This window comes from Lynx canadensis, chromosome F1 (genome assembly GCF_007474595.2).
Source record: "Lynx canadensis isolate LIC74 chromosome F1, mLynCan4.pri.v2, whole genome shotgun sequence".
NCBI classification, from domain to species: domain Eukaryota; kingdom Metazoa; phylum Chordata; class Mammalia; order Carnivora; family Felidae; genus Lynx; species Lynx canadensis.
Genome location: NC_044319.2, coordinates 53,618,950 through 53,644,502, shown reverse-complemented (window position 1 = coordinate 53,644,502; position 25,553 = coordinate 53,618,950). Strand labels below are relative to the sequence as shown.

The 25,553-nt window shown below is 37.3% G+C and overlaps 1 protein-coding gene across 1 annotated transcript in view; it reads left to right on the top strand.

The window, feature by feature from the left end:
- Nucleotides 1-25,553, top strand: part of USH2A (usherin) — a 739,358-nt gene that overhangs the window by 162,355 nt on the left and 551,450 nt on the right. Inside the window, exons 13-14 of the mRNA XM_030302386.1 lie at nucleotides 8,911-9,094; nucleotides 22,948-23,111. Coding sequence (XP_030158246.1) covers nucleotides 8,911-9,094; nucleotides 22,948-23,111 — 348 coding nt within the window. The remainder of the gene's footprint in view (nucleotides 1-8,910; nucleotides 9,095-22,947; nucleotides 23,112-25,553) is intronic.

Sequence of the window (25,553 nt, the reverse complement as noted above, 5' to 3'; positions counted from 1 at the left end):
AATGTCTGAAATTAACTTTATTCCACACTCATAATTTTCTGAAATTCGACCACTGTATAGAATCATTTTCACTCAACAAATTTATTTCAACATTATACTCTTGCAATGTCAATTAGGTTACTCTTTTCTTTTCTTTTCTTCTTTCCTTTCCTTTCCTTTTCTTTCTTATATTCTAGAAGCATCTACCCTTTCTACATCCCTTATTTCTGAAAATTTCATGGTGACATGCTTTTGTTAAATAATTTTTCTGAGCACTCAGTGGGCCCTTATTTCTGTAGATTAGTGTTCTTATATCCTGAGAAAATCTATAAAATACCTTTATCACAACACTTGGACTAGTGTGTGACCAAACAACTGAACAACACCAAGCCTACCCAAGTTGACACATAAAATCATCTATCACAGGCAGCCTTCTCTATGATCCCTGCATTTACTATAGCACTTTGTCCCTGCACCTGTTGACCCCAAACACTCTTTGGTTTAACTTCTAAAGAGAAAACTCATTGTCTTCTCTCACAATTCAAGAGGGAAAATCTTCTGGTTGGGGAGGAGACCCACTGCCCCTCACACCTGACTTCAGATATGTCTGGAGCCTCCATACAGCCTGAATCAGTCAGCTTACTGTTGGTCACTCCACTGCAAGTGCTTAGCTTTTACTTACAGACCTCTGCCATTCACCTCCATTTCCTCTTCTCTCTTTCTTTTATCTCATTTTTGGGGATTTGGGAAGGGAAAAGTTTGATTCTGCTTAACTGAAATGTTTCCCTGGTAGATTCTCGTGATCTGCCCTGGTGATCTTTTCAGCCAAATCCTTGCAGCTCCCCTCAGATTCCTCTCTGTTTCCACAACCGTTGTCTATTCTATCAGAATCAGTCCTGTTGCTTTTACCTTCAAATAGATCTAGAATCAGACCACTTTTTACCCGCCCCCGCCCCCATCCATTTTCATCTTTCTCCTGGACTAGCTGACAAGCCTCCTAAACTTCCTTTCTCCTCTTTATTCTTCTCCAGTCACTTCTCAATATGCAGCCAAAGGGACGCTGTGCAAACTGTAGTCCGACCGCATCAGTCTGTCCTGAATCGTCTTCCCATCACCGTGGGTATAAACATGGCCTGCGCGAACTGGAATGTCCATGATCTTTCTCTAACCTTGTTTCCACAAGTCTTTACATCGTTTCTTTCTCTCCAGCCTCCAAGTCTAACTGCTGTTCCTCATGTTGTTCAGTGCTCTATCCCAGGCACATAGGGCCGTATCTCCCTGGTGGGTACTCCATGTGTGTTTCCCCAATTGATACTTACATTAAAAATTACCCTAGTGGCATATGTTCTTTTTCGGCACGGGCATAGTGCAAGTAAGTGAGTGTGCTCCTTTGAAAACATACAGAGAGGATGTGGTTTTTACCCTACGCAAGGAAGGAAAGAAAACAGTGGTCTAAGTATCTAATGGATTTTTTTTTTTTTTTTTTGCAAAACAGCATATTCTGTGCACATGGGTGTAGCATATGGAAAGGTCCTAATGTGTTTGTGGACCTCTTGTTTTGTTTTGTTTTGTTTTTTGGTCCTACATTCTAGCTTCAGAAACTACTTTGAATTTTGTTTTCCAGTTTTATTGTCTCTTGCTGTGAAATTTACATTGAGGGAGAGAACCCTTATCCTGAAGTATCTTTATCATAAATGGATGTTTCACAGTAGCCAACTCTGCAGTACACACATTAAAATGCACTACTGCAATCTGAAGCTTTCTTTCTCCTTCTTTAAACACATCTGAGAGACCTAGATTACATACCACAGGGGAGAAGCTCCACACGGGTGCGTTGAGTGGTGGAGGGGGAAGTAAGGGGTAGGAGGGGTGAACTGGCAAGCCTAAGGACTTCTGCCTGCCTTTTTCATCTGTGGTTGTAAATATTACTGGCCCCTACTAGATTACTGCCCATAGATTCTTGTTCCACTTTCTTAAAAAACATTATTAAGGAAGGTGCATATAATGAAACCTCATGTATTATTAACCTAACCTTACTATGAATGTACAAGGAATAGGCTTAATTCAACTAAAATTTATAGGCAATTTGTTAAAGCAGCAGTGCACATTAGAAGGTACATTAGAGCCACATTGGTTTTAATATGCCATTCAATAACTTGAACAGAGGTTAAAAATGCTGCTTAACCTCCATTAAGTATTTTAAAAATGCTTTAATTTAAAATTATTTGGAGTGTGTGTACATATATGAATGTACACATACCCACACTAATAAATATAGCACTAAATATGTTTTCCCAGTTCGTTTTTTCAGTGCTGGATGACCTCGTAACGTTCAGCAGCAAGCACTTAATCAGAGGCTAGGCCGAAAAATGCAGGGAACGATGTCAAGGCGTCCTGAGCCAGTGACCCGCCCTTGTCCTTGAGAACCAGAGGCAGAGAGGGTTTATTGAGGACTCTGCAGCTCTGGAATAAAATAAAGGCTAATTTATAATGGAAACAGCTTCATATGACATGTTTTGTGCTAATAGGACAATTCCTCATGCTTCCCTCTGATATTTACTTTTGGTTTTGTTTTATAATTCATACAGACTATTAGAAACTAAAACAAAGTATCTTGTTTCATTAAGAAGCATATCATCTTTGTTAAGTAATGAGCTCATAAACCAGAATTGCATGTAAGACACTACCAATGGAATTGGAATTAGATGGCTGATATTCCATTAAAAATCAGTGTATCAAAGCTGAGATCCGGATATGCCACATGTCCTCGTGTTTGGTGAAACAGTTTTGCAGATTAACGTGTTTTTCACAAAGAGACCTGAGTCTCAGGATAAGAGCTTCTTCCTTCATAAACCACCAGAAAAGAATCTTGTCATGAGCAATATGGACCATAATCTCAGGCACATCTGTGGAGGAAAAAAAAAGCACATTGACAAGTCATTATTTAAAGTTTAATTTAGGAAAATCCCACTTTCATAGAAAATTGGCTCATAAAAATGGCAATGGTGATAATAGATAATATTTACTGAGTGTCTACTGTTTGCCAGACCCTGTAATAGGGTTTTATCTGAAAAGTCCCATTTAATATGCACCATATTTATATGCCGAAAGGACCAGTATTTTCCCACTTTATAGTAGGGAAAATGATTCTAATTGAGTAGAAGAAATGTTTACAAATCCAGGTCCAACAGACCCTAGACTAGAGTCTGCACTCTGAAAGAGTAAAACATTTTTCTGAATAATTGTATATTTGTCATAATCAACCACTCAATAAATATCTGAGTGTGAGTTAAAAGAGGTACCCTTACAAGTGTTTGTAGTGTTCCCTCACCCTCAAGCTCATCCCCATCCCCATCCCCATCTATGATTCTGGCTAACTGCTTTTAGGTCCTGGGAGATCTCTTGTTGTGTAGAATCTGACTTATCATCATAAAATGAAAATTAACAGAGTTCTGAGAGGCTACTGTGATCAGATAATGAAGACTGGAACCGAGGGGTCTAGAATTGGGATGATCTCTGTGGACTAAGTTGGATACATTTCTGGGATGGTTGCAATGGCCTGGGAGGGCAACATTCGATAACCACTGAGACAGAAAAATGGGGGCAAAGAATGCAAAAGTGCTTCTGTGGATTGTGAGTACACATATCTATGTGTTATACTTTACAGGACACAATCAGAGCCTCCATTATTTATATTCATTGTTGTTATTGAATTTGATTTTTAAAGAATACACACATGAAAGCCCTTCATGGATATTCACATAAATAGGAAAACTCTAGGTTTTTCTAAAGCAGGAAAGTCCAATAGAATGTTTTCCCTTATATGAGCATGTTAGTATATTCTTTCTTCTAAGATGAGGAGACATAGTTTTTGACTGACATTTTCTTTCTCAAGTTCTTTTCCATCTTCTGATATGGCAAAGATTACATTTTAAATATATTGTGCATGATTCATATAACATTCCCTGCTATCCTTCCTGATAGGCGAGGCTACTTTTACCAATCATTATGGTCTTATGTTTACCGTGTTTCTTTAAAATGTTAAAGAGATCATCTCATATTTTAAGGGATGACAGATATCTAACCAGCCAGCCAGCCACCCACCTACCCATGTAGCCATCTATCCATTTCATTCACATATCCATTGTTCCACTAATCATCTATTACATACATTACTGTGTACCAGGGGCTATGCTATTGTAAGATATACAATCATAAATATATTAAGGCATCATAGTTTTGTAGGAGGAAAGGCCCTGTATGTAAATATAACAGAGTGATAAGTGCAATGTTAGAAATATCCAATATAGATAAGAAGTAAAGTGAAGGAACTGATACATTCTTGAAGAATGGGGGATATGGAACACTTAGTTGAGAACATGATTCCTGAGCTGAGTTTTAGAAGTAAAAAGGAATTGGTAAAGTAGTCAAGGAATGTATAGCAGTCCAGGAGGAAAGAATAGGAGCAGAGACTTTAAAACATCTAAACTAATTTGAGTTTTTAAAAACTTTTAAATAAGAAAATTATACCTTGGAATGAATAATATTAATATTTATTGATGCATTCATTGACATTTGGCCAACTCTGAATAATAACTTTAACATTTTTATATAATATCACCAAATGGAAGAAAATTATTGCTTTTATTTGAAAATTAGCATCGCTCTCTATACTTCATTCTGAAAACATTGATTGTTAAAACCATTACTAAAAAGTTTGTTGCTTGGTATACGTGAGCTACAAATTCCTCCCTAGACTCTTCGCTTAATACTATGTCCATTCTCTGGCTTAAGGTGAGAATTATTTCTTCTAAATGGCTTATAATTAGTGCTTAGCCTCAGCTTTGCCCTCCTTTTCTGAATAAGGCCTAGGGGTTAAACTTGTTTTCTCTCTCCCATTTCAAGACCTTGGCAAAGCCTGGTTGTTCATGGTCCTCAGGAGGGACATTGGTAGGAAATGGGCTCTTCTTTAATGCCCAGGACAGTGCTGTGCTGTGCAAATAGCCACTACAGGAGATAATACCAGCTGCCTTGCTAATAACTTTGAACTCTAAGGATTCTGCAAGTCTTCTCCTGGATACAGCAACGGTATTTTATGATAGGGGTGACTTTTTGCTTTAACTGCATAACACATTGTTTTCCCCATCAGACTTGCCTTGTTTGGGGCCAGGGTTAGCCGAAATAAAACTGGGGAAATTCACAAACATAGTGGGCTGATTTTTGCTCTCTATGTGCAAACTCTCAGCACTAACTAATGTAAGGTAATAGTGTTGTCTTAATGACCGCACTTCAGAATGTGGTACAAAATCATTCGTGGACAGAAATCTCCAAAAGATCAGTTAAAATGTTATGGCCATGAAGATGTGGAACGTGATGTGTGGAGTTAATGGAAGGAGATCAGAAATGTATTGAGTTAAAGAAAATTAAGGTCAGTTATCTTTAAGCTGTACTCAGGAGTTGAAGTTTAAGTAGGAGGGAAGGGAAAATGTTGTTTTCTATAGTTGGAAGTCATAAAAGGAGAGGTAATGGTCTAGAATTAGGCACATTCAGGTAAGGCAAGAAGTAATCATTGAGCAGGAAGGTACCTGAGTCATCCTAATTAGAACTGCTTAAAAATAGGACAAGTAAAAGACTGGTGGGATTAACCTTTATAATTATGCTCCAGAGAGGAGGATGGGAATTAACCCCAAGACAAGTTTCAGTGCAGGCTTTTCCTTGAAGACCTACCTCCAGGTTGCGGCTTCCTTGGTTGTATGTGTGTTTCCCCCCCACCCCCATTTTTGTTCTTCTCTGCTTATATCTCTGATTTTTCTATGGCATTTTTTTCTTTCTAAAAGTTGGGCAACCCGATTTTCCACAACAAAATATACCCCCGTTGTATTTACAGATTTATCTAATAAATCATTTCTTGTAAAAATCATCCGTAATTGTTCTCGAATTCTCTGTGGCTTGAAGCTATTGCAATAAGTCCAAATTAATTCTACTTCTAAGTATCTGTGTTAATGGGTAATTTATCCAAATTGGAGAGAGGTTAGTACCTTCATGATGCCATCATCATGAATTTAAGGACCTAGGTAGCTTCACAGGAAGAAAAATACGTAGAACCACAGCCACAATGGTCTTGGATTCAAAATAAAAACCTTTGAAGTGTGTGACTTTGATTATATGATGAATCATGTATGTGAATATATATATTAATTTACATAACTATATTTCGGAAACACATAGAAGGCAAACTGCTGTCAGTGGATGCAAAAGAGCAAATGACATAATCTAGTTGTCAATTACTATAAAAATGATAGTATCAGTTCTTTCCTACTGGTTACAATGGCACTGATTTTGAGTTTCTTCCTTTTCTTTGAGCACAATCTTTTCTGTTTGACTATTTCTGAAACTTTCTAAGAGAGAATAGTCTGGGCCTAGGAGAAGAAAAACAAATTGTTGATGGCCATGAGAGAATGGCTTGTTTTCAACCAGAGCCTCAAATGAGATTTATAATACATTCCAATTACTTTTTGTTTTCCCCTATAGTATAGTAACACAAAATGGATTCACTTTGTGTTCATGTTCTTTCTCTCTTTGAGGTTCAGTGATATATACCCAAATTAGTAATCATGACAATTATACAAATCATTTTCATTTGTCAGAACTTTATTCATTAGAATCTTTCTGTAATCCCCCTCTCCCTTGTTACAATAAAATTCCTTGTAACATCATGCATGTGCTTGTGTGTGCATGTGCTTCTGTGCAAACATACACATACACACAACACCAAGAACCATCTCCCTCATACGCCTGCTCCATTATTCTAATGTCTAATGCCTTTCAATGTTTCTGACTATTGACTTCCACTTTCTGGGTCCAAGAAATTTTAAGTAATTTGAAAATGTTTTTAATCATATTTTTCTTTCTTTCCTTCTGCTGTAAGAAACAAATATGGGGTTTACAATTAACCTAAATATTGTGGATTTTTAAATATAGTACTTGTGGAAATTAATGCCTGTTTATAATTTGGTACGTGTGTGGTATAATCAAATGTTTAGGGAATGCCTACTTTGTGACAAGCACTGTACTGGGTACTGGGGAGGCAGTGGTGAATTTTTCAGATAAGGTTCTTGCCTTCACGGAGGTTACAATCTGGTGAAATGAGATTAATTACAATTTTCATGAGCACTCTAAAGTAAATAAACAAGATGCTATGAAGTTGTGACAGGCATATTTAAACTTTCCCAGGGTAGGTTACTCAAGGAAATCACGAGACCTGATGGGCGTAGGAGTGAACCAAGCAGAAAGGAAAGGTCAAAATCATTTCAGCAGACAGACATGCCAATGAAAAGGCCTTTAGGTGTCAAGAACAGGAAGAAGTATGACTGGAGCAGAATGAGTTGGGGATGAGCAGTGAAAAGAAGCTGAAGATAGAGGTGGGACCTGCCAGGACGACTGGAAGCTGCTTTGGGAATTTGGATTTTTTTCCTAAAGGGAATAGGAAGCCATCAAACAATTTTCAGTAGAGGAATGAGGCATTTAAACTACACTCTGAAAAATGTTCTTCCAGATACTCTATGAAATATAGACTGGGGGCTCCTGGGTGGCTTAGTAAGTTGAGCATTTTATTCTTGATTTTGACTCTGGTCACGATCTTGTGGTTTGTGAGATTGAGCCCTGCATTGGGCTCTGGGCTGACAGCGCTGAGCCTGCCTGGGATTCTCTTCCCTCCCTCTCTCTCTGCCCCTCCCCTGCTTTCTCTTTCCCTTTCTCTCTCTCTCAAATAAATTAATAAACATTAAAAAAAAAGAATAGATTGGAGGGGGACCGGAGGGGGCCATTAGATGAGACAACCTCTGTAGTTGAGATGATTATATCTGCTATTTGTTGACTATTGTTTTAAGAAAGTTTGTTACCCTTTGTAACCTTCAGTGTTGTCATATATATGTATATATGTGTGTGTGTGTGTGTGTGTGTGTGTGTGTGTGTGTGTGTGTGTATAATGGATGTAATAATAATACCTAAATTATTAGCATTGCTGTGGGAAGTGAGATAATGAATATAAGGCTCTTACCATTGCCTCTGTTTCATAGTATTTACTAAAATAAACTTAGTGGTGACTGTAACTAGGGAGACAGCCCTAAGGATGGAGAGTAGAAAGTTTAAAATTCCTGGGGTGCCAGGGTGGCTCAGTCAGTTGAGTGTCCAACTCAAGTCATGATCTCATGGTTCATGACATTGAGCCCTACGTTGGGATCCTCTATCTCCCTCTCTCTCTCTGCCTTTCTCTCACTCACATTCTCTCTCTCTCTCTCTCTCTCAAAATAAATAAACTTTAAAAAAAGAAAGTTTAAAATTCTTAGAAGACAGCATCCATAGGACTTGGTAAGTAGATAGATGTAGGGGTGGAGGGATGGGAAGGACTCAAGGGTTGCCAGTTTTAGCAAACTACAGAATGCTCAGTTAAAATTAAATTTTAGATAATCATAATTTTTTGATATAAGCACATGTCACATACTTTTACTATAAAGGCTCATTGTTTATCAGAAATTTACATTTAGACTGGCCGTCTTGTGTTTTTATCTGGGTCCCTTCCCAAAGATGTCTCAGGGCTGTAGGCTGAGCAGCTGAATAAATGGCGGCACTATTTGTGGGAATGGAGATATTACAGGAGGGCTAGTTTTTAGTGGAAAGATCGTGAAGTAGATTTTACATGCGCTGAATTTTCATTGCCTGGGAGACACCCAGGTACAATGTAAATTATTTACTTGGCCCTTCTTTGGTTGTAACCGATACACTTGTTAAGAGCAGCTATAAACACATTTGTATCGGGAGTTGGGAAGTGCCACAATAGTGTTCTGGGTTTTGTGTAATCAAAACAGTATCTTTTACAGAAAAGACTGGATAGGAGCTATATATAAAAACTTTTTATTTCTTTATCTCCAGGTTTTTATATTTCTCCAGGCAATGCCACTGGCTGCCTGCCATGTTCATGCCATATAACAGGTGCAGTTCATCACATCTGCAATAGTCTAACTGGTCAGTGCATTTGCCAGGATGCTTCTGTTGCTGGGCAAAGTTGTGACCATTGTAAAGACCATTACTTTGGATTTGATCCTCAGACTGGAAGGTAAACATTTTTAATAATTAATATTTAAGTATTTGTGTTGAATAATATTTGTAGTTAATTTTTCTCCTAACAGTGATTTTTTGGTCAGTATTTTTTTGTAAAAAGCAGTATTTTTAGTCCCTCTAGTTTGTTGATATATTTTTGACTCTTTGATGTCTGCGCTTGTTGAACATAATAGTAATCTTTGAATATTTCCTAGAGTTCCAATATATAGTTTGTTATATGTTGATACATAGTGTTAAGGTCTGGGAATATTTAGTTAAAATCATTTTCCCTCAAGGAACTTACAATTTGGATGGAGAAAAGAAGGTAAAGAGATATCCATAGAAATCAATGTGTGTGTGTGTGTGTGCGTACACACACACACACACACACACACACACACACAATATAAGAGCCAGGATACATAGCATATGTATGTATATCCCTTGTTCTACATGTCCCCTGAATTTATTGCTAACTTAATTATTAATTTACTTCATCCACTTATGTTTTCCTTGCTTTTCTAATTTAGGTTCAAAGACCAGATTAGAAACATAATTTTGTATTAAGTGATATGATTTTTTCCCCAGTGTGTAAAGTACATTTTGAAAGTAAATTAACCACTTTTCAAAGTTACATGGTCTTTAATGTTCTACTTCCCATTCCCAGTATATCGGTGAGCATTTACTTTCACGCATTTGTGCTCATTGCTGTATTTTTGAAAATGTGCTGGAATGCCAATTCCATGTGTGTTTTTTTTTTGGTCTGGTCAGGTTATAAATTTGCCTCGGGTTGGGACTATATCCTTGAATTCTATGGCATTCGTATCTCCAAGCAACTAGCATTATGTTCTGTATACACCAGTCAAAGCTGTTTCTCAGTGTGTGTGTGTGTGTGTGTGTGTGTGTGTGTGTGTGTGTGTGTGTTTATAAATATAATTGCTAATTAGTCAAGGGTTTGAGATTATCTGGGCTCTTTTCAACTCATTGCCCCCTGCTGCCTGCCTTTTGGCTGTTACACTCTTCATTAACACCTCGATTAGAGTGTGGACAGGGTGACAGGGTAAATTATTGAAAAAGAACTCAAAACTAGTGCATTTGGCTTTCTACTGAAATTCAGTGTGATTAAAAATCTTTAACATGATATTTAAAGTATTTATCAAAATAATTCTTGTTCTTATTACATATCTCTCAAATTTTTTTAATTCATGATGTTCCATTTCTGTTGCCATTGGAAGGAATATCATCTTGGTGGTCTGAGAGCATTAGTACTCTTTTCTACAAATATTAAATCACTCTGAATGAATATAGAAACTACATGGTACAGTAAATGTTAAATAAAACGTATTACCAGGATTTTGACAGTAAAATTGGAGCCAATTATTGCACATACTTTCTCCTCTACATACTTTTTATTGAGAGGCCATCTCACATGTTCCCCAGTTGCAATTCTTAGTGGGTGTGTTTCACTCCTGGACACCTCTGTCTTTAGGTTTCTTGTATTTTTCATAGTCTTTCTGACAACACTTAATTACCAGAGAAAAAGTACCTTCCCTAATCTACTCTCCTCCTTGGAATGCTCATGCATCTATGTCATTTTGTGCCAGTCTCTTACCCATTTCCCCTCTACCGATCTTCCTTGTTATTCTTCCCAGTGCTACCACCTTATTAATGGTCAGATTTCGAATGGTCTCAGCTTTTTCACTTAGCTTTATTGAAGTGAATTTCGGTTCCATCATTACATGACTTATCTGCTCTTCAGTGTCCTTAGATTCAGGCTGACCTTTACCCTACTCTGCTTCTCTCTAGTTTATCTACCCATCCCACACTCCACCCCAGTAGAATTCAGGATCAAGACTTACTTACAGGATAGTGTTCTATCACCTATCACTCTGAAGTAAGACTTGTTAACACTGGAGTTGAACTCCCTGGATTAAATCTGTTTTAAAAAAAACCACGTTTATTTATTTATTTTTGAAAGGGAGAGAGGCAGAGAGAGACAGTGCATGAACAGGGGAAGGCAGAGAGAGAGGGAGTGAGAGTCCCAAACAGGCGACACACTCAGCATGGAGCCCGACGTGGAGCTGGATCCCATGAACCATGAGATCATGACCTGAGCTGAAATCAAGAAGTGGAGGCTTAACTGACTGAGCCACCCAGGTGCCCCTAAAATGTGCATTTAAATGGTAACCAAAATTGATGAGGAACAGGGAGAGCCAAAAAATAGGTATAAAGTACATTATTATAAGGCGCTGAGGTTAAAATCAAGAAAGCAGAGCTCAGTAAAGTAAAAGCAATCAGTGCAGGTTGTAGTCTAGGAGAGAGCCTGAGTGTAAAAAGCCAGGTAGATTCTAAAGAACAAAAGATCCAGGGGTGATTATGGCTTCAAAGTAAAAAGATTCATGACACATTCTATATAATTGTATGTCTTTACCTATCAGCTGAATTGTAATTATATCGAGTCAGATTCCGAACTACCTTTCAAAAATTACCAATTGTCCTCTGAAATGATACCGCTTTGCCTCTATCCTCATTGTTTTTATCTTCAGACGTCCATGTTTCCATTCATTGAGAACTTTCTCCAAGGGATGCCATCTTCCTCCTTGCTTCTCATTCATTCAGTTCCCATTCCAACATCCAATTTTCATGAACACAACCAGAATTTTTTTTTTTTTGATCTCTTGGAACTTCTCTACTTCTCATATTTTCCTAATTCCAGAAATGCTATTCTGTGAACATATCACATCTTTCCCAATCCTCTTGTCTCCAAATTCCCTCATAATTGGCTCCTACCTTTCCTCAAACCCATCGTCGGATACTCCTACCCAATTCTTTTGATAGGCTCCATTCCTAACTTTCTCACCTTCTGCCCCCAGTAGGGAGTAAACGCCGATCCTCTCAAGTAACCTGAGTGCTATTAAGAAAGAACTCTCTTTCTGCTGTACTGTGGGTCAGTTCCAGGGAGGATGACCCTGCTCTTTCCCTGAACCTGGGAGGACTTGAAGACCATGTGCTTGTGCTGATTGGAACTGCTACCATGCATTTCATTCTCATTGCCTCACTTTCTACATATAAATGATACCATACCATATTTGTTTTTCTCTCTCTGGCTTATTCCATTTAGTGTAATGTCCTCTAGGTTCATCCATGTTGCTGTAAATAGCAGAATTTTCTTCTTTCTCATGGGTGAATAATATTCCAGTGTGTGTGTGTGTGTGTGTGTGTGTGTGTGTGTGTGTGTGTATCACATCTTCTTTGTCTATTCATCCTTTGATGGACATTGAGTTCATTTCTATATCTTGGCTGCTGTGAATAATGCTGCAGTGAACATGCGGGTGCAGATATCTTTTCAAGATGCTGATTTTATTTACTTTGATATATACCTGGAAGTGGTATCTTATCATAAAGTCTCTTTAATTTGTTGAGGAACTTCTATACTGTTTTCCATAATTGCTGTACCAATTTACATTCCCACCAGGAATATACATGGGTTCCTTTTTCTCCACATCCTCACCAATACCTGTTACCTTTGGTCCTTTTGTCTTTTTGACAATAGCTATCATAACAGGTGTAAGGTGATATCTCATGGTGGTTTTGATTTGCATTTCCCTGATGGTTAATGATGTTGAGCACCTTTTCATGTAGCTGTTGGTCATTTGTATGTCTCCTTTGAAAAAATGTCTTCTGTTCTTTGCTCATTTAAAAAAAATAATGTTTATTTATTTTTGAGAGAGAGAAATATAGCACGAGCAGGGGAGAGGCAAAGAGAGACACAGAATCTGAAGCAGGCTTCAGGCTCTGAGCTGTCAGCACAGAGTCCAATGCAAGGCTCAAACCTGCAAACTGCAAGATCATGACCTGACCTGAAGTCAGATGCTCAACCAACTGAGCCACCCAGGCGCCCCTCCTTTGCTCATTTTTAATTGGGTTCTTTTCCTTTTCCCTTTCCCCTTCCTTCCTCCCTCCCTCCCTCCTCCCCTCCCTCCCTTCTTTCTTTCCTTCCACTGAATTGTATGAGTTTTTTATATATTTTGGATATTAATTCCTTTGCAGATGGTTTGCAAATATTTTCTCCCATTGTATAGGTGGCCTTTTCCTTCTGCTGCTTTTTTCCTTTGATGTGCATAGCTTTTTAGTTTGATACAATTCCGTTTGTCTATTTTTGCTCGTTTCCTGTGGTTTGATGTCATATCCAAAAATCATTGCCCAGACCAACGTCAAGAAGCTTTAACCAATATTTTCATTTAGTAGGTTTACAACTTCCAGTGTTTTGCTGTCTTTAATCCATTTTGAGCTGATTTTTGTATATGGTATAAGGGTCCAATTTCATTCTTCTGCATAAGAATATCCAGTTGTCCCAACATCATTTATGGAAGAGACAACCCAGTCCCCATTGTGTATGCGTGACATTCTTACCAAAGATTGATTGACCATATATGTGTAGATTTATTTCTGGGCTTTCTTTTCTGTTGCATTGGTCTATATGTCTGTTTATGTCATTAGCATACTGTTTTGATTATTATAGCTTTGTAATATCTTTTGAAATCAGGAAGTGTGATGCCTCCAGTTTTGTTCTTATTGAACCTGTGCTTTACAATTTAAAGTAACCATGACACTTTCTATGCCTAAGAAAGACCAGAAAAGCCAGGTAACTGACTCATTTTGTATCCAAGTGGAAGACAGAGGAATTAGTCCCATGCAGTATATTCAAAAGATCAGGGAAATATGGGAGTAAAATTGATTTATGATTGCTTCTTATGACTCATGGTTTTTCAATGTGCTAATTATTTTACAGCCCTCCCTATTTCTTTAAATTATGTATTCCTTTGGCCTCCAATTTCTTACCTCTGTGATTTGTCTTCTCTTTTCCTGATTACTTCTCTTCAATCCAACCCTTCAATTTACATATCTGTGTTCATGATTTCAGCCACTATATAATGTTAACGACTCTCTAATATATCATCATCTATTCAGATTCCTGTGTCTCTGAGGTTTAAATTTTCACGTCTCTCATTCTTAACATAGCCAACACAGAACTAATTCTCTTTTATATTACTTTCCTAACAAAATAAAAATACAAGTCTCATGCCATCTCAGGCCATCTCATGCCATCATCATTTTGGTGAAGGGATATAAACCTTAAAATTCAAGTCACACTACCTATATGTGAGTAGGGCTCCGACTGTTCTCAGATTGGACAGGATTGGCTCTGATGTGGAGGACAGGCTGCCCTAGAAAGAGCTATTGGAAACAAGAGCTACCATATATAATGTAGCTTCTCTGCAATGAATAGAAAGAATAAAGTTTCCCATGACCATTTGGGACCCAAGGAAATCAGTAGGATGTGTTCTTTGCTCAATCAGTCGTATGGAATGCCTGTGCTCTGAGCTGACCCTTCTCTTCCACTGATAAGTTTGACTGTCTCTTTTCACTTTAACAGTGATAATCGTTAGAGAAGAAATCTTCGGGCACAGAAGGTCATAGCAAAGGATATTTCAAAATATGACACTGAGAATTGCTTGAGTTTATACTTCTGCTCATCATTGAGAAGAGATAAAAATGGATTTTATTCTTTTTTATGTTTTCCATTCCTTTCCTGAATGATATTGAAATCTCTTTGTTGACTTCTGGTTGTTAGTGTGTGTGTGTGTGTGTGTGTGTGTGTACACACACACACACACACACACACACACACTAACGTTGACTCTTTTGAAAATGCACAAAGATGGCTAAAATATATGCGGTTCCATTTAGTAGAAGGAACTTTGTTTCTTGAAGGAAAACTTCAAATACATACAGACATGCTGCATAGGAAAATACCTATTGATGGCCTGATGACAAAATTTTTTTCAAAAGAAGGAAAATCAACTAAAATCACTTGAATTTATTTTGAACTAGGTACTGTGGTAGATACTTGCAAATACACTTTTTTTTCACTAAATTACAAAATTCTACAACAGATTGTAAGTGTTTTATTGTTACGCAAGGAAAAGATGCAAATGTCATTGGATCTCTTTATTGATTTAGAAAATAGATTGACTTCCTCATCTGCTTTTTCCAATTATATATTCGAGGGATCTTATTTAACCCTCCATGAAGTTCACACACACACACACCCCTCCCCTTCTTCAAGTTCTCTTTATGGTACACAGTTATGTCTGCTACATTTTTCTCTTGGCTTATTTTCTAGGCTTTTTGTATACTCCCAAGGACAAAGTAAATAAAATAGGCCCTCACCCTAAAATGCAGCAACAAAAGCAAAAATCCGCCAAACACAACAATAACAAGCTGGAAAATCATTTGCCTGTTTTCATCCAAGTGGTTCATTCTTCAAAAGTTACCTATCACAAAAAGGGGGCAATATTTTAAAAAGCTGATCCAAGTGCAAAAATCACTCTGTTTACCTCTGACATATAAAGCAAACATGATTTAATCAGTATCGAAAACAATGAAGCAAAAAAAGTCTGCCCACTAAAAAAAATCAATAAAGCAAAAAAAAAAAAAAAAGCATATCGTATTTGTCTAAACCAAAAACAATGAGACAAAAATGGGCCACATTCAATTCGTCTCAATTGGTAGTTGAGAGTCATATTTGACACACTATATGTACTCCCTGGTGCTGTCCTCAAGTTGACCTGTAAGTGTGATTCTTCCTTCCCATGGCCAAGACTGCTCCGTTCATCTGGCGCACCACTGTTTTCCTTACATACCACCCACTTGTCACAGTCCCTCAAAATTTCTCCTCTAATGACTTCTGCTCTGTGTGTTCTTTGGTTGTATTTTGTCTTTTTTAAGCCTCAAGGAGCTAGGAGCTAGAAGTATCACTACTGGTCTCTTACCAGCTGACACATACTGAACTGTAATTTACCTCAAGTGGTAGGAAATTTGCATCTAGGCTGGCCAGAGAACCTAAAGGCTCAGACTCCTAAAACATACGATGAAGTAAAACTCTTCTACGACCGGATTATTTTTGGTTTTACTGCAAACATTCTCCGTTTGAACACTGAGGGATAGATTTGGTCTGTTAATCGTTTCACATGTGTCTTTCCAATTGATCTCAAATGGTCTTTCTTTGAGAACCAGATCAATGACTTCAAATGAAAGCAGATAATTTACTTGTCAACTTATATCCGTTCGTGGTGTGAGAGTGGGAATATTGGGGAATGTGCCTCACAGATTCAAGCTCCACAGGGATGCTTTGTTGGGCAGCTGGCTGCTGTCTAGGGCTGTGGGAGTAAAAGGGCTATGCATCTCTGGTCATCTAGCAGTCTAGCCATGGTTTGCTCACAAAGCAGTGGCAGAGTACCCAGAAAGAGAGCAGATGTGTGCCAGGATACTTGAGGCCCACACTCGAGACTGTCACATGATTACTGTTGCCTTTTTCTATTGGCCAAAACAAGTCACAGGCCAACCCATATTTAGGAGTGGGGAAATAGATTCTACTTTTGGATGATGGAATTGTGCAGTTGGTTGCAAAGGGTCTTCATAAGAAGAGGGGTGAGGAATTGTGATCATTTTTTTCAGTCTTTCATGACCACTAAACAATATATTTTTTCTTTAACATAGAGTCTGTATTATTCTCTAAGAAATGCCCATTTTTATAAATTAATAGCATTTATTCAGTGTTATTTAATGGGAATACCTCAGTGTTGGGCATCAGGGTATCTAGGGTCCAGTTATGACTTTTCCACTTGACCAAGTATATTGATTTCTTTTTACTGCTGTAATACATTACCACAAATTTAGTGGCTCAAGGCAACATTACTCTATTCTCTTATAGTTCTGGAGGTCAGAAGTCCTAAATTAGTTTTACTGGCTAAAATCAAAGTGTCAGTAGGCCTATGTTTCTTTTGGACACTCTAGGAGAAAATCCACTTTCTTGCTTTTCCCAGTTTGAGAGGCCACCTACATTCCTTAGCTCATGGCTCCTTCCTTCATGTTCTAAACTAGCAGAATAATGTTTTCTCTCTTCTCTGACCTCTGCTTATGTTCTTCCAACTTTTCACTCTGGCTATCCCCTTCCTGGCTTCTTCCTATCACCTTATGATTACATTGGGTACTTTTAGATAATCCAGGATAATTTCTCCATCTCAAAATCCTTAACTTAATCCCTTCTGCGAGTTCCTTTTTACCAAGTAAGGTGTAACATATTCACAAGTTCCAGATATTAGGACTTGGACATTGTTGAGGGGTCTTAATTCAACCTATTGTACCAGAGTTCAGCAAACTATGGCCTGCAGGTGAGATCTGGCCTGCTATCTGTTTGTGGAAATAAAGCTTTATTAGAAAACAGCAATATTCATTCTTTATGTATTGCCTAAGACTGCTTTCATACTACTAGAGAGGCAGAGATCACATGGCCCACAAAGCCTAAAATATTTTACTATCTGTTTCTTTATACATAAAGATTGCTGACCCTGTAACCAGATTCACTGTCACCTTGGGCAAGTCACTTATTTCCACCAAGCATCATAAAATCATAGCTTCTTAGACTTGGAAAGAATCTTAAAGTAATTTTGGCTAAACTCTGCCCTATACATTTCTCTGCATAAATCACCTTTTCAGACTAGCTGGTCACTCAGCTTCTGCTCAAAAACATGGAACTGAAAGTTCCTCTTTGTCTCATGAAGCAACTCATGTTTGTTTCAGACAACTCTAATTCTGAGAAACATAATTTCATCCCTGTAACTTTTTTTTTGCCTAGTCTTATTTATGCCTTCTGGGGCCACAGAGAATAAGTGTAATCTCTCTTCTACCTGAAAACACTAAGAATTTGAATCTCTTATCATACCTCCAAGTTATTATGCTCCTATAATGCGGAGGTTAAGGAAAGTGACACTAGAGTTTCTTCTAGATGTCAACATATATGATATTATTAATGTAGTGAATGTTCTGAGGTTTTATTTCTTTACAATATTTGTTTTGGTGACTGATATATGAGACAATCTCTGCTCTCTGCGATTAGGTAGAATGTCAACAAAGAGGAAAGGGGTAGGGGTCTCAGATGTAGAACCCTGCTAAGCAAGCTCTTCTCTAAATGACAGGAATGCCACCTCCTTGGACTCAGATGTCATTGTTGCCTGGATGCAAAAGAGTCATTGCCCAGGTTTAGTCATGATGAGTCCCTTTATCTGTGCCTGGGAAGGCTTCACCAGAGAGGGTAGACTGGCTACTGTTAACTCCTCCCTTCTAGATGAGACAATACTATTCTCACTTCCTCTCCAATAAGCCATGTGAGTCTGGTTTTCAGTTCACACAAGAAGCATCTCCGAGCCCCCCACCCCTCTCCTGTAACTCTGATTCCAGTTCCAAAAGAATCCAATGCTATTAGTAGGCTGTGACAAAAACAAACAAACGAAACTAAGAACCTCAGCGAGCCACAGTTCCGCTGCAAAGAGGAAATATAATCTTAACGAGCGGAAAACCAACCTCCTCTAGAGGGCACTCTAGTACTCACGGGATCCTGAACCAGAGGACTGAATGGAGAACTCTGCTGGCCTTAAGGTGTCAAAGCTTAGGCCAGTCTTTTATTTATTTATTTATTTTTTAAATTTTATTTTTAATTTTTTAAAATTCACATCCAAATTAGTTAGCATATAGTGAAACAATGATTTCAGGAGTAGATTCCTTAATGCCCCTTACCCATTTAGCCCATCCCCCCTCCCACAACCCCTCCAGCAACCCTCAGTTCTCCATATTTATGAGTCTCTTATGTTTCGTACCCCTCCCTGTTTTTATATTATTTTTGTTTCCCTTCCCTTACGTTCATCTGTTTTGTCTCTTAAAGTCCTCATAGGAGTGAAGTCGTATGATTTTTGTCTTCGTCAGTCAAAGCTTAGGCCAATCTTGAAGAAAGCATTCCCTTCCTTGGGGGAGAAGTTAGCTGGGGGGACAGCTAAGCTGATCAAAAAGGCCTCAAAAGAGCTAAATTGTTCTTAGAGCTACGTGTCACATTTGATTTATCTGTGGTGTCCTATTCCGAGTCTAAAGCTTTCCTAGTGCTTTTTTCATTCATTTATTCAACAATATTTATTTATTGAACCTTTACTGTGTGCAAGTCTTTGTGCTAGGGACTGATGGAAACTTTGGCCAATTTCTCCACATTAAAGTCTCCTTAACATTTCTTTCTGTTTTATTCATTAATAATCATTAACAACCCTTGTCTACAATCCCTCAGCAATTTGAGGTTTCTTCTTCATCCATTCTTTGTGTCAAATGGTGTCCCCATCACACCTGTCAGCAAATTAGAAAACTGGAAGTAACTCTGTGCCCTTCTTTGCTTCTCTTTTCAATGTGTCTGCCTCATCCTCCTGATTTTAGTTACTCAACATTTCTTAAATCTCTCTCTCTCTCTCCTTTCCGTTGCTCCTTACCACTGTCACTGTTGCACCTTTTCTGGCAATATCTTGCCTCTGCTTAGCTTTCTCAGTTAGTTTTGTCTGTTACCCCTCCCATTCTGAATTTTATCCCCAAATTTTGAATTGCTTATAACCTCATACCCTCTCCTGATGTTTCCCTTTTCTCTCTCTTTTGTCCCTCTCTGTCTTGCCTGGCAAATTCCTATTCAACTTTTAATATTCAGCTCAAACATCTCTTCCAAGATTCCTTCTTTTTTTCTTTTTTGAAGTTTATTTACTCTGAGAGAGAGTGAGAGAGAGAGCATGAGCAGGAGAGGGGCAGAGAGAGAGGGAGAGAGATAGAGAATCCCAAGCATGCTCTGCACCACCAGCGTGAAGCCTAATGTGGAACTTGAACCCACAAATTGCGAGACCATGACCTGAACTGAAACCAAGAGTCAGATGCTTAAATGACTAAGCCACCCAAGCTCCCCCAAGATGCCTTCTTAATATTCCTTTCTCTGTCCCTTTCCCTCCTGCCAGACTAACTAGTTTTGTCCTTTTCTGTGCCCACAGAGTCTGCATATATCTTTATTAAGGCTGTATTTTATCTTTCTTGCTAGACTGTGAGCTCTTTGAAGACAGGGACAACTCTATCTTTTTCCTCTTTATGTCCTCAGTGTCTCTTCCAGTCATAGAACATAATTGGACCTCAATGAATACTATTTATGTCAATCAATATGTATAAAAACATTTGATGGTACCCATGAGTTGAATCCCCCGATAGAACAGACGTGTTCAAAGAGAAATGTCAGTAAAGTGATCTATATCCTGGAATACATCCTTGGACCTCCTAGTATAGCTCTCTCTTAGATGATGAAGCTTCTGACAATGAAATGCATCATTGAAATACACTCCTTTATTAATAGTGATGTTTTGAAATAATAATAAGTAGGATAGCTCTTCCTCTTACTATTTGCACAACTGGACTAAGTTCTGTGGAAAGGAAAATATATGAGGTTTGTGATTTAAGGAACAGAGGCCAATTAAGTTATTTCCCATTGTACTCAGTAAACACTGAGTTACATAAAGGTCCAAACAGAACTGTAATAGCAGAGTGCTGGCAGAGATTAGCGATGCTTTACTCCTGTTTTGTTTACCATAATGAACTGGTCAATAAACATCACAAATTGTTTATCTATATAAATCTTGACAGATTACTCTTTATGAAATCCATTTAGCAAGTGAGGTTTTCCCATAAGGATGAAAAATGAAGATTTTAAACAGATTGCGGGAGAAGCTCTGCCTGTACCAGGAGAGTCGGTGTAATGAAGGTTTCTTTATATTAATATTACAAAAACCATTTATCCTGACAAAATCAATATCACAATTCATCTTAGTTTGGTGTTTCTCTTTCTAAGCTTAAAATGTCTTATCCTTTATTATGTATAATTTTGTTTTAATAAATGTGAAATATATTTCATGTAGGAGGTGCTCTTGAGAAGGGGTAACTTACCAAATGACATCAGACTTGTAGCTGATTTGCTAAAAAGAGTCTTGGAAATGTTTAAAATTATATTTGAGTGGCTGAGAAATTTATAGGAATCATTTTACTTAAACCTCAATTACAAAATCACCCCCAGTGCCCTTTGGGTTAGAAACAAACTATAATATTCAGGGAAGTCTCCTATGAACTTCATTCAGGTAAAATTCTCTTACTGAAGTCAAGCAATTATAACAAGTCAGATAAGTTAGATATAACACCAGCTGGGATAAGAGAATATAAAATCAGGAATAGTCACATTTAATTACTCAAAACATTGCATGCTTTCCTAAGAAGGGATTTATTTATTCCATTTGGATTCAGAACTTAATATCCCATGGATATTGACAGAGCTAACTTGGAGTTAAGCGTGTAGCAGCTAGCTGGAAGAAAATAGAACTACATCAAGGAAAGGAATTGCGTTATACACTGGAAACTATTACTCTAAATGTACTGTATGTAAAGTAAGTGTGATTGTCTCATGAGTGAATGGTAATAAAAACTGAATACTCAAGAGACTTATTCATGACTGGTGTGGTGATATATATATATGCATTGGGAGAAGCTTGCCTCTTATTGTTTATGCTTTACCAATATTACATTAAAAGCCTACAAACAGTATGCTCTAAGTAATAGCATATAATGAAATTAAGAGCAACTCAAATATTTTGTTGCTTCTGTAATTCCACTTTAATTTCCATGCATAATTTTCTTCAGCTCTGATACTTAAGGAGCCTAAATAAAACATCTATTTGAAATGGAGTTTTGATGCAATGTCTGTATACATAAAGGACTTAATATAGTTGTTGGTAGGGGGGGAATGTCCTTTTATCATGACATAAAAAGGGCAAACTACAGTGTAGGGGTTTTCAAGAGAAACTGTACTTTATTTATTCCCAAGGTGATATTAGTCCATAAAACAAATTTGCAGCTTATTTAGCAGTCTTTAGTTTTTATCGGCCTTTTTAAGGGTGTTGAATGATTACCCGAGAGATCGCACTGTAGAAGTTGCAGGGGGGATAAAGAAACTATGCCTCCAGCATCTTTATTAGAAAATAGAGGTGAATGCATTTAATGTTATTTTAAATGCACCACATGGAAAGTTCCCTTTTACAAGTGAGTTGTCTTTTTTACATGTGCTGTTTTTGCTTCTCCAACACTTCCTGGTGCCAAAATTGCTTACCCTAATCAATGACATTGGCATTGGCCATGAATTTGAATAATTTACTCAGAGGAAACAGGTTTTGGTTTCTATTGTGGCAAAATGCCAGGATAGTGATTTCTACAAGCAACTTTAGGTCCAAGAAATTGAAGTTGGAACAAAGTCATCTCATGATATTTATATCATTAACATCTTTTCATAGATCAGAAGAATGCTCTATTCACCAACCATTCTGGATAAATGAGTTTAGTGCATAAAATGGAAAATGAAATATAACCTATATTAAGGCATCGGCAGTATTGGAACATGTCTTCCTCAAACTCTTGGTGAAATTTATTCTTTGTAAGACTAAATATAGAATTTCAAGATTTTTAGGGTGATCACTGGTTATCATACCAGTGTTATATTTTATAACTTGGTAGATACTTGGAAAGATGATTTATGGGTACCTAATCTAAATTTTTAGCTTTCAGAGGAGCTACTTTTGTGAGAAAGCAAAATTTACAGTATTCTTAATTGAGCAACTGGCATTCAAAAGAATCCATAAGATGTATTGTAGCATGAAAAAAGCAATGTAACATTTTTTTTGCCATTAATTAGTTTACAAAGAGGAGGCTTCATAGAGATTTTATTGTGAGCAACATTTTATTAAATATTCTTTTTCTGTCTTGTTTGATTTTGTATTTGTTTGTTTAGCTCAAGCATTCTTTTCAATAGATTGGCTAAAACAGACCATCTTATTTCACAATGCTATTGATAGATGTAACTTATACTATGAATTATTAATCAAAACATTATTCTCTTTGATGGTTTATTTGTCTTGTTTTCAGATGTCAGCCTTGCAATTGTCATCTCTCAGGAGCCTTGAATGAAACCTGTCACTTGGTCACGGGCCAGTGTTTCTGTAAACGATTTGTCACTGGCTCCAAGTGTGATACTTGTGTTCCCAGGGCAAGCCATTTGGATGTGAACAATCCACTGGGCTGCAGCAAAAGTAAGTGAACTCTGGCCCTGTGCTGGTGGGTGGAAGATCATGCAGGGAAGAGTGTCTCGTTATTTTCCTTCTCCACTGAGAACCCATCAGAAAGCCTTCGGCAAAATGTGGAGGATTTCGGTGAGAAATGAAAAAAAAAAAAAAAAAACCCAAAAAACTACTACATGAAATGAAACTTGCGTTCTTTTCCCTTGATGAGATTATTGAAAATGGTTATTATGTAAGTAGCGGGAAATTTACAATATTTTGTTAGAATGGAATCACTCTAGGGGCGCCTGGGTGGCTCAGTCGGTTGAGCGTCCGACTTCGGCTCAGGTCATGATCTCGCCTCTGTGAGTTCGAGCCCTACATCGGCTCTGTGCTGACAGCTCAGAGCCTGGAGCCTGCTTCCGATTCTGTCTCCCTTTCTCTCTGCCCTTCCCCCGCTCATGCTCTGTCTCTCTCTCTGTCTCTCTCTCTCTCTCTCTCTGTCAAAAATAAATACACATTAAAAACAAAATTAAAAAAAAAAAAGAATGGAATCACTCTAGTGGTGACAAGAGTCCCGCTTTTCCCCAGATGTTGGACTTTCCAGTGATAGGACTTTCAGTGCAAAAAATCAACACTACTAGTTAAAACAAAATGATTGGTGACCCCACCAAAGAAGGATATTTGCAGCCAATTTTCTATACCAAATGGAAGACTTATTCTTATTTATGATGAGTTATGTTTTTCTATCCCCCAAATTTTATGGGTATGTGCTATTATTAGTTGTTTAGACCCTCACTTATAATCTGCTTCCTTATTTCATGATTCACTTCTTTCCTATCAACATTTGTTTATTGTAGCAATTATTATTATCACAGCATATTACTACTATATTTCATATTTATTCTACAGTAAGTTGTATTAGTTGTTTAAACATCTCTCACATTTCTATTTTTAACTACTGGAAGTTAAAGATTACACCTTAGTATCTTCAGACTTTTAAATACCATTCTCCAGTGCCTTGACTTGACTTCTCAAGTAACCTGCAAGCCTAAGTTTCATAGCATATTGATGATTTATTTATATTTACTTCAAGATCATATATCCTTACATTTTCCAGAATTCCTAAGAAATGCCTGCTGAGAACATGTGGTAAGGAACCCTCTATAACATATTGTACAATGCATGTTCTCCTTGGGGTGTCCTGGGACTATCATGAGTCACAATGCTAGGAAATGCCGTAAGTCAGGACAAATCATCATAAACAAACATGCTAGGAACTGTGTTATCTACATTTAAGAGACAGAGAATTACCTAATATAATATTGGGCTCCACAGCAGCTATACTAGATTTTGAGATAGTGGAAGACAGGGTGTGGCTAATGGTTAACAAGACATATTCAGATTTTGTACCTATGTACTTTGTCTTCAGTATCCCGTGTTTCATTTGGTTTCTCTGGATGTTAGTATAAATAACATTATAGGTATTTATGCTTCTTTTGGGAAAGGACTGTCATGATTGCCTTTGTGTAAATACAGTCTAAACAAATCTGGATTTCACTGAGAATATTTATTCATTGATTAGTTATAGAGTTGATTGATTTGTGTGCAACACGAATTCCAGCATATTGCTTTGGATGTCAGTCGTAGGTCAGCATTTTGTGACAAACTTATGATGCAACATACTGAATCTTAAAAGTTTTTGATTGGTTCTGCCTCTAATTTTGTGTGAAAATATTGGCATCTGCTCCACTTTTTTATACTTATTCTTACACCTAAGACACAGTCTAGGAACTATACCTTAGGTAGAACTGGGCAGTTTGGTTCACTGAACACCTGGCCTACATTTCTTAGCAGTGGTAGACATTTACTTTTATGTTATATCTTTCCTTCTCTGGGCTAAGCCTTTGTATCTTTCCAAATGCTTCCAATTTTAATAGTTAAAAAACTTTTCTATTCCTAATTATTTTTCTATATATGTGTGTGTGTATATAGAAGAATATATACACACACACACACACACACACACATATATAGAAAAATAATTAGGAATAGAAAAGTTTTTATACAGAAAGAATATAGAAGAATATAGAAGAATATATATATACATATATATATATATACACACACACAATATGTGTATATATATATATATATATGTGTATATACACACACATATATATATATATATATATATATATATATATATATACATACTAAATTTTCTCTCTAAACTTGTGATCCTTGGTGATGAATACATTCCTTCAACTACTTATGGTAGTTGTTGCTGCTGCTGTTTTAGGTTTGTGTTTCACAAAATTTACCCAACACTGTGCAAAGTTAGAAGCCCAGTATCAACACAAGTCATTCATTTTAGAAAAAAAAAATAGACAGGATTCCTGCCTTTAAAAAAGCTCGAAACATAGCAGAAATGATGGACATACTGGCAATACAAGGGAGTGAGCACAGGGCACG